The sequence below is a fragment of the Pavona decussata genome, unplaced genomic scaffold (assembly GCF_977016875.1).
Source record: "Pavona decussata unplaced genomic scaffold, jaPavDecu1.1 SCAFFOLD_144, whole genome shotgun sequence".
NCBI classification, from domain to species: Eukaryota; Metazoa; Cnidaria; class Anthozoa; order Scleractinia; family Agariciidae; genus Pavona; species Pavona decussata.
The window spans coordinates 447,501-457,500 of NW_028145557.1; the positions used below are offsets into that span (position 1 = coordinate 447,501).

The 10,000-nt window shown below is 41.0% G+C and overlaps 3 protein-coding genes, 1 long non-coding RNA gene and 1 pseudogene across 5 annotated transcripts in view; 2 read left to right on the forward strand and 3 right to left on the reverse strand.

Moving 5' to 3' along the window:
• The window catches only part of LOC146466405 (muscle, skeletal receptor tyrosine protein kinase-like), a 49,575-nt gene that overhangs the window by 34,059 nt on the left and 5,516 nt on the right, over positions 1 to 10,000 (forward strand). The gene's annotated exons all lie outside the window — the stretch shown is intronic.
• LOC146466406 (tetratricopeptide repeat protein 28-like) overlaps positions 1 to 10,000 on the reverse strand; it is a 39,620-nt gene that overhangs the window by 11,218 nt on the left and 18,402 nt on the right. The window lies entirely within an intron of this gene.
• The window catches only part of LOC146466408 (uncharacterized), a 79,011-nt gene that overhangs the window by 6,978 nt on the left and 62,033 nt on the right, over positions 1 to 10,000 (reverse strand). The window lies entirely within an intron of this gene.
• Positions 121 to 2,051, reverse strand: LOC146466409 (uncharacterized; annotated as a pseudogene).
• Positions 3,061 to 9,227, forward strand: LOC146466410 (uncharacterized). Its single transcript, XM_085127421.1, has one exon. The coding sequence runs from the start codon at positions 4,216 to 4,218 to the stop codon at positions 7,420 to 7,422; it is 3,207 nt and encodes a 1,068-aa protein (XP_084983547.1). The 5' UTR covers positions 3,061 to 4,215; the 3' UTR covers positions 7,423 to 9,227.

The window sequence follows — 10,000 nt, forward strand, 5'->3', positions numbered from 1 at the left end:
ATACATTTGATGAGATCGGGCGAGTCCGCGTAAGATTCCTCGCGAGAACATAAACCCGACTCAATAACGGGCGAAGAAGTCTTGAAAAGTCTTGAACCATCAAAGTCTGGAAAACGATAGTTATTCGAAAACCCATCGCCAATTGAAAGTCAAGCGGGCTTGGCAAGAGTAGAATCCAAAAGAAGAGCTTGGAGAGGCCGAAACGCCGGGCCAATCCTCACAAAACTCGGAGTGCCTAGCAACACTTCGTACAGATGTGCTGTAACCATTTTCTTCCATAACGTATCATTCCATAATGATTCTTGGTATGCGCACACGTTCCACTTTGAAAATCACGACAAAATAACACGGTATTAGAACTTGAGTTACCCATAGGTTTAGTCGGGGTGCGGAGAAGTCGAGAGTCCAAATGAGCAACCGAATCGTCCCAACGAGCACGACCACACTCAATTTCAAACAAAACCGCGGAGTGAAATTCCCGTACGGCAAGCCAGGCAAAATGATTGAGACGTCCAGCGCGCTCATCGGAAAAGAGGCTGTTTAACTGCAAGATGGAGGCGTAGCCAGCAGTGAATTCAGCGAGAGTTAGCTCGTCATAATTACGGTCTTTAGACACATACGCAAGACTGAGAAAACTATGGGGCCATAACTGTGGAGTGACCACGCGGCTAGTAAGCTTAGCAGTTTTTCCCTACTTCAATTTCTTACCTCGGGAACTCTTCTAGCTTGGTGGACTGGCCCCGCCTTCATCTTCATAGTCGCTTGAAGACAGCCCAAGACGATTGATTTCGGCAGAAACCCTCGCGGTCAAAGCAGGATTGGTAAGGAGTTCTTTAATCGTCAGAGAAGGTTCCCGAGCTCCTACCTGTTCGGTGCGAACCGCTTCGACACGAGCGACTAGACTCTGCAAAAGGGCGTTTGCTTACGTAACGCGTGAAGTTCGGCCTTTGGCTTTGCCAGCTCAGCATGTCGTTTTAACTCGTCATGTTTGGCCTTAGCTTGGGAAACGGCCGCGGTTAAGTCTGCGATCTCGTCATGAAGACCATGCGCTTCTCTAGTCGGACCGAGACGAGTGGAAGACTGACTGGCGGAATTCCAATGACTGGTGCCAGGCAGAGCTGTCTCTGGAGGAATATCGAAACTGTCGTGAATTCCTCGTTGTCCTCCAAATCCGAGCCTGCGTGTAGAGCAGCATAATAGGGAGCTTAAGATCCGACGACGGCGGGTGTCTGCGACGGCAGCTATGACCGTGGAAAACTGGGGAGAGGCCGCCGTCGTAAGACGTGAAAAGTAAACCTTAAGAAACCGACCGGAGGACGGCTACGAGTTGAAGCAAGGGTTCAATAATTTTTATTGTAGTTATAGCTTCGTTTAGATCGGCTCGTGACCCTCTCCTTGAAAGCTTCGACGACGGAGAAATTTCAGAGGGCGGATTTCTTCTCTTGTACGATTAAAATAAGTCGAAAAATCCAGATTTTTCTTTTTCTTCTACCCATTCCATAACGATTCTGCCATTTAGAATGACATATTTTCAATGCAGGTAACAAGACAACATGTAAATATGCGTACAGACAATTCCAAACCAGATTTAAAACAAACTTGTTAATATAAAAATTTGTTAAATCATCGCACCATTCCAGAGCCACAATCACGTCGTGCCACGACATGATTATATATGACTTAATGGAATATAGTTGAAGTATTGTATCTCCTTCATTAAATGTTGCATAGACCAAAACTTGGTTCTGCGATGATTCCTTCGCCTTTTTCCTTGTTAATTCAAAACTGTCGGATGGATCTGGATCAAAACAAGCTCGATTTTGTGTTGTCAACAAACTGAGCCGAGATTAATGTTGAATGTTGACTCGTTATTTCGATGAAGGACAACTCGTCTAATTTAGCTACAACACAACAGAATTCAAACACGGTATTTAATGTTTGACTTTAATACATATTCCTAACAGTACATCAAGAAAAAAAGAAAACTTACTGGTTGTGGTTTGCAATTGGCGGCTTCGTGACAGAGCCACAGCGGCTTTACATGTGGTCATTGACAGCCCGCCAACATCGACAAAATGAAACAGACTGATTAATCCCTTAAAAATATTTTTCTCTTCATGAAATACTCAAATAAAACGATCCACTAAGATTGAAAAACCTTTAACTATCGAAAGTATCAAAGAATTTCGCCTAATAAGACCTAAAATGGGATTATTTTACTCACGTTTTAGACGCGACGGCAAACTCGGCATTTTGACGTCGTAAACAACCCCGCTACGGCGGGAAACTTTTCACGACAGCTGTCCGGAAGTTATTTGGCAACTTTTTTTACTTCCGCCCGCCGTCCTAGACACCCGCCGTCGTCGGATCTTAAGCTCGGTAATTACGTGGAAGCACCGAGCGTAAATTATAATGAGTCATGATAAAAGACGAAAAGTCGACAAAAATACAGAACTGACTATAGGACGTACGAACCGAACGCAAACTAGGCTCGATTTCCGCCGCTCCCTCTGGTGGGTTCATTTCGCGAACAGCAGTTGGTAATCGAGCCTAAACGCAAACAAGATTCGATATCTCTTGTCTCTGAGCTGAGGGTATGGTCGCACATCTTCAGAACTCTGAGACATAGGTTGTTTTGCTGTGTTTGGCGGGCAGAGAGGTTGATATTATTTGTTCTTCTTCTCCTCCTTCTCCTTCTAGGGACGGTCGTGGGTTTAATAAAGCCTCTCTCTGTGCCAAACAATTTATGTCTCAGAGTCTTTTATGGCAGTATTCGCTTTCGAGGGGAATTAGAACATTAGTGCGTGACCGCAATGCTCGTTTGTTACCATGGAAAAGGGGTGTCCTGGTGTGAGCACAAAAATCGACCCTCTAGTTAAGTACTTACCGCTGAGTTTAATTTACAAGTAAGAAATTATTTAGTAGGTCAGTACTATATAATTGACCCACACTTCATCAGTGATGGAAGAGGGTAATAAAGCGACGCATTCATCGCCAGATTCCTACTCTATGAGATACTTTTTTTAAAATCGCGTAATTGAACAGTCGACTACTAAGTAACTGCAAGTTCTCATGTAAGAAATTATTTAGAACTTCAGCGCTGATCTACTCCAGGAAGAAGATAATTAGGAGGCATGTCTTGCTTGCATCCCCGAGAATATCTCAAAAGGTGAAAAAAAAATCTGAAAAGCAAAACAAAACAAAGATGCAAAAAACCCGAGAGGAAATAAAAAAGATTCTTGAACGAAATATCAGATCACAAATTATTACCTAATCTTAGTTGATGAGGCAACTTTTAAATTAATCGCTTAACTAAACATTCGATGTGCCGAGACGTTATGGTTTCTAAGTGTTTTACATTTAAATGTTAAGAAGTCCATTTGGGTTTTGCTGTGCTACATCAATATTAATTCATGAAAATGGATTACATCTCAAAGTGTTTTACATTTAAATGTTTAGAAGTCCATTTGGGCTTTGCTGCGCTACACCAATATTAATTCATGGAAATGGATTAAATCTCTAAGTGTTTTACATTTAAATGTTTAGAAGTCCATTTGGGCTTTGCTGCGCCACATCAATATTAATTCATGGAAATGGATTAAATCTCTAAGTGTTTTACATTTAAATGTTTAGAAGTCCATTTGGGCTTTGCTGCGCTACATCAATATTAATTGATGGAAATGGATTAAATCTCTAAGTGTTTTACATTTAAATGTTTAGAAGTCCATTTGGGCTTTGCTGCGCTACGTCAATATTAATTCATGGAGATGGATTAAATCTCTAAGTGTTTTACATTTAAATGTTTAGAAGTCCATTTGGGCTTTGCTGCGCTACACCAATATTAATTCATGGAAATGGATTAAATTTCTAAGTGTTTTACATTTAAATGTTTAGAAGTTCATTTGGGCTTTGCTGCGCTACATCAATATTAATTGATGGAAATGGATTAAATCTCTAAGTGTTTTACATTTAAATGTTTAGAAGTCCATTTGGGCTTTGCTGCGCTACGTCAATATTAATTCATGGAAAAAGACTAAATCTCTAAGTGTTTTACATTTAAATGTTTAGAAATCCATTTGGGCTTTGCTGCGATACATCAATATTAATTCATGGAAATGGATTAAATCAGCAAGATTCCTATCTTACATCTCAGGAGTCCCTATCACTGTCGCTGGAAAGCTTCTCTCACAGTATCTTCTGACGACGAAACTCAAGATGCAGGTTACGGTCATTTTGGTATTTGTCAAGGTAATATTGATTCAGTTATCGATCTCCAAAGTTTCTTGTCAAAGTCAGGTTGAAGACACCTGGTATGAAAATACATACGAGGGCTTTTATCGGCTTATGCTGATGAGTCAATTTTTAAAGTCATCTTGCAACACTGCTGAGCAGCCGTTACAATGCTACATGGAGCATCTTACGGAATATCTTAAAGTCTTTGAAAACTTTCTGACTAAGACCCAACAGAATAAAGCAGAACAAGTGAGCCGACAGCAACTGTTGAAGCTTAAATACTCTGAAATTAACTTTTTCATAAACGACACCTTGGCGACGAAAAGGATTGAGGAAAACTATAATTTACATAGCAAAATGCTAAAAGAGTTATATGATAACACTTTCAAGAAATTTATGACAGCTCTGGGAGATGAGATCAGTACATTAACTTCAAAGAGTTCAAGCGGCGACGTTTTAGATTTACAGTTAGAAAGAGCGTGCAATGCCATGCCAGATGAAAGATTCCCTGTCATCTCAGTGAAAAATGTTTGTCCAACTCTCAAACAATGCAGCCCCTCGTTCTATGAAAGTACCACGAATGCTTGCACAGAGGAAAACAGATGTGATGTCAGTGAAGCGATCCCCTTGATGATCGGTGTGTTCTTTTATAAAGTAAGCTTTGCCTTCGCCGATAAATTTTGTAACGAACGATGCGCTGATGGCAATCCCTGCAACAACATGGAGCAAGAATTTGCAAGGATTTCTAAAGACCTAGAGTTGATGAAGACGTTCTTACATATCATGAACACCGATGAAAACGCGTTCGAAGAATTTTTCAGGGATGCCGTTACAAGGAGGGCCTACTCCGAGATAAACGCAGCCATGGGCACCATAGGCCAGAACGAGGAGAGATTCAACATTCTCCAGCCTTACGCCCATCTTGCTTGTAAGGAAATTAAGTTTGAGCCCGCTTGCCAAGTTGCAATGTTTTATCCAAATTACGTATTGCTGAAGAAAGTGAAGGAAAGAAGAAGTAACCCAGGGCATCCAGGAGATACGAGGGATCTTACTAGTTACGAGAATATGGACCATACTAAAATCATCGAATTGAAAAGGGAAACTATTAAACACACCCAGCTACTGAGTGCCATTGATAGTCTTAATGATGAGTTGAAAACACACGTTCAGAAAATTGGTTCTTACTTCCAAGGAATCGCAAGTTATGATCAGGCTATAGCAAACGCAGATGTAGAGTTTATAAATGGGAAACTTGAAGAATTTAATACGAAGTATACCGGCCTTGAAGACAGGTTGGGAAGAGACCTAAGGAACGCCATGGCTGCCTCGCTCGCCTCATTAACACTTCAGGTGGTAGAGGCATCAGTAGCACTCGGATTTAAAATGGTAGAAGAATCAAATCCCTTCAAAGCGATATTCAAAGGCGTAGATACTAAGGGAATCCGAGATCAAGCGGTCGCCGTTGCGACGGCCGCAGCACAGGAGACACAACAAATAGCACTCCTTGCACGTCTAGGCGGACTTGCCGAAGATACTGCTGAGATTGGAGATCTGTTAATGAACAATACCAACCAAATAACAGCACTGAAAAAAATCGTCAACAAAATTATAAACAACCAGGCAAATAACATTGACGAGGACGCAGATACATTCATCGATCAATACGCCAGCTACACACCCATGGTAGACAGAGATCGCCTGGCTCAAAACATTGGAATGTGGGAAGCATTCAAGGAATCTACATGTAATCTTTTAAATGGTGTAGAAGCAATTGGAGCCGCCATAGCAACCGCCGTAGCTAATGGGTTCGCTCTATGTGAAAACCTGGAGGGGACAATTGCTGAGTTCAATGCTCTGCGAGAAAATATTTTTGATTTTCAATTTGATTTGGTGGACAGTTTAGCCGCAGTCGTGCGAGGTAACGTAGCGAAAAAGCTGTCTGCCTCCATTACAGAAGTAGATGACAACATGTATAAGGCTGATCAGCTACTTGGTGGATTTCTCATGACTCAACTTTTTATCCAGTCTCAAGCCTGGCTGTATTGCGACAAACTTGAGTATCAAAATGAGGGACAGAGAGCTCAACCATGTTCACCAGTAACTGGACTCTTCACAAACAATGAACTGGATAATATCGTGGCCTTCGAATCTCATCAAACTTACGTCTCGATCGCGCGTACAGTTCACATCCCATCGAAACCTCAGTACTATAGAGATTTGGGTTTTATTAACATCCCCACTTTGTTGAGAAATAAAGCTGCGTCTTTCAGACTTCCTTTAAATGTAACATGGTTGCGCATGTTTGACTGGAGCCTGATTGGTGAATCCCAAGCTTCCTTCGTCGAGAACTTCCAATTGTTTTTGCCGAAGAGTGAGTACGCTACTGGCCAAAAAAAAGTGAAGACGTCAACTCGTATAGTAGTCACCGCCGACACGGAGGCAGGCAGCTACATTTCTACAGACCGCAAATCCGCTGTGCTGTACAAGTTACCAAAGAAGCAAAGCTCTTACGTTACAGTTTATCAAGAAGGCTATCGAAAATCAACCTGCTCTAAGGAAATCCCAAACCCTTACAGTCTCTGCAACAACCTTCCCGAGATATGCCACACGTCCAGCAACGTAGCAGGTAGTCGCGTTCTCCCCACCACATTATCAAGATGGAGAGTCACGTATCATGTTCAGCAGGGGGATGAAGAGATTGATTGGTTGGCTCCCAACTCTACAACTGACCTATACTTCATAGCAAAGCTAACACTTCGAATGCTCACTCGTAGAGCGGTGAAAGATCGTAGATCGGTGACTGAACAGCCGCGTGACCGAGATGTGTGCTGCGAAGTCAACACTTATCGTTCGTCACTGGTCAGCAGTCAGTGTAAAGCTTGCCCAGATGGGTCGACGTCGAAGCTAGGAGGATACTTTTGTGAAACCAACCTAAACACTGGGGATGAACCTAATCCTTCCACTGGTCAAAACCGTAAACCCCATTCTGATGAAAACCGTAACCCTCCATCTGGTGAAAACCATAACCGTAACCCCGTCACTGACGGCAAAGAGCATCCTGTTCTTCTGCATGGAGCCACTCGCAAGGGTAAGCAACCCCAAAAGGGGCGTGCCCTTTACACAGGCAGGAAAATTGGATGGCCTAAGGGTCACCCGATCAAAGGTCAGGCTCGTCAATCCAACATTTAGCTCATGATTCCGCTCCAGTGTTGGCCTCCACCTTACGCATAAATAAGAGACCTCATCAATCAAGAATTCGTCAATGAACCAACGAATCAAACACTGACTATCGATATTTAATCATTAAGTAGTGAACAATTCAATTAATCCATTGGTGAGTGAAACATTTGTCAGTCAGTCTGTCAGTCATTCACTCAATTTATCAAACTTTAGCGATACAATCAGTTAGCAGATCAATTGATCACCCGTTCCATCAATAAAACAAAGCAATCGATCAGTCAATCAAATCATCAATCCATCCAACCATTAGCCTCCCACGCAGACGTTCTCAGGGGTTCCTCACGCGTTCCTGCCCCACGGAACAGGACCGCGTGACGAACCCCTAAGAACGTCTGCGTGGGAGGCTATCCATCCATCAATCAACAATCAATCCATCCATCAATCCATCCATCATCCAATTAACCATCATTCAATGAATCAATCCATTCGTTGTTCCTCACAAATGTAACAGAAAAGACAAATAATAACAGCCAAATAAGGTACAATTTAAGGATATAAGTATATATGAAGATTGTGACTTGATTAATAAATTATGAGATCTGAGACCTCACTAAGGTAATATCTATTTATCTACTAAAGAAAGCGAGATTTCAAGGAAGAAGACAATTCTAAACTTTCAACGCGGTAATTATGACTTTGCTACGACAGTACTATCTTTGGGACAAACTTTTCCGCGCGCGGTAGAAACTCAAAAGAAAGCACTGTTTGTGAGTTCCGAAATAAGTAAATGTTGTCATTCAAAAGATTCACCTAAAGATTTACAAATCACAGCTAAATGCTAGGAAAGAGGTTTGATTAACGTTGATTACGAAATGACGGGTGGTCAAACATCTTTTGCAAAGCACGTTACCCAAAATAGACGCTAGGGTTACTTCTATAAGATCTCGTATTTTACTTCATTATCTTGGTTATAATCAAAAGAAAAAAAAGCATATATTTATCCGCATTTATTGGAAGCAAGGTTTACACTCGTGTTTTACAAATATAATCGGAACATTTGATTCGTGTGCGGCAAACTCATTCGTTATGAGAGTGATTTCAATGAGAACCAAGAATCGAACGAAGAAAGCCGAAATCAAACTAAGATTAGCCTCATGTCAAATGATTCACGCTAACCTTGTTCGCTTCAGCGGGTTTGTCTTATAACTAGAAATTATTTAGTTACTTTTGGAGCAGGGTGCAAAATTAAAATATTTTAGTACGTCGTAAAGTTTATCTCAATCAAACAAGTTCGTAACAAACTTAACTTTGTGTACACCTAGGCGTACGCTGGACAAACTATCTTAACAAACAATTTGTTCTTCAATTGAACAAGTGACTTCAGTTGCCGGGCCCTTCAAACACTGAACGAATTTCCTTCGTAGCGAAGAGTTTGTTTAAGGCTCGCCCTCACTCACACACTTTTCAGTCGAAATTCGCATAACAATCAGTTCTGCGAGTCTCATTAAAATCTAGGCTTGTTCAAGCGACTTGAAACCTTTTGCAGTCTTTTGTTGAAAGTTAGGATAATTCCATCTTGATTAAGTTCATTTCTGTAACCTTAAATTGAAATATTTTTCGACGGACACTTCGTTTGAATCAGTACACCCTGATCTAACGATTTACATTCCCCTATCGATATTCTGACCAGGTCGCTGATATTTTCAAAATAACAATTTTGCAAACAAACGAAACCTAATTTAAGATTCTTTTATTTACTGGACCCCAAACAGCTGATTTCATCTGTTTCTGGATAACACAGATATTTGTTCTACGGTAAACCTTGTGAAATGCAATTCACCGTATCGAAAAAGATGATGACTCGTCCATTTACCCATAATTCTTAGCAAACGAAAACCCTCACAATGCTCATAAAAGCGCACAGAAAATCTCTCAAAGCTTCAAACTTGGCATACACAATGTTGTTGGTACAAGGACGAATTTGGTAAAAAGTGTTGCGTTGCATGTGTCTATTGGTTCTGTTAGATTTGCAAGATATTGTGGTAATGTGAACAGCCGCTATCTTTCCGTATTTTGAGATAAATACGAGCTAGTTTGTAACCTTAAACTCGTCTGTGACTCGAGAGCAATCTCAGTATCGTTAAACATCACTTGGACGACTACTTCTTGCTGTGGAGTGCCGTTCCCTTAAATGTTGTCTCGTTTTATTTTTAAATTGGCGAATGTTTATCAATGTTTTGAAAAGTCAAATGGATAACCAACTTTTCAGAATTTCGCTCAAATGCTGTTACTTCAAACCTCCCGCCCGCTAATATTTGGACATCAACTTGAATTCCCCGTCCCATAGTTTATAAAGGGACTGAGTCCTAGCTTATACACTGTTCAAATTGCGTCATATGAAGAAATGAACCGCATCGCCAGGAAGATCACATAAAAATTAGTAAGTTTACCAAGTTTGGTTATGTTTCATTGCGTAGGAACCAGGCTGTGACGCATCACAAGTCGCCCAAATACCATACAAATGTTTCTAATTCAGATCTATACAGTCTTCAATTTTTCTGATGTTTGAAAGCCTTCTTCATGGTTG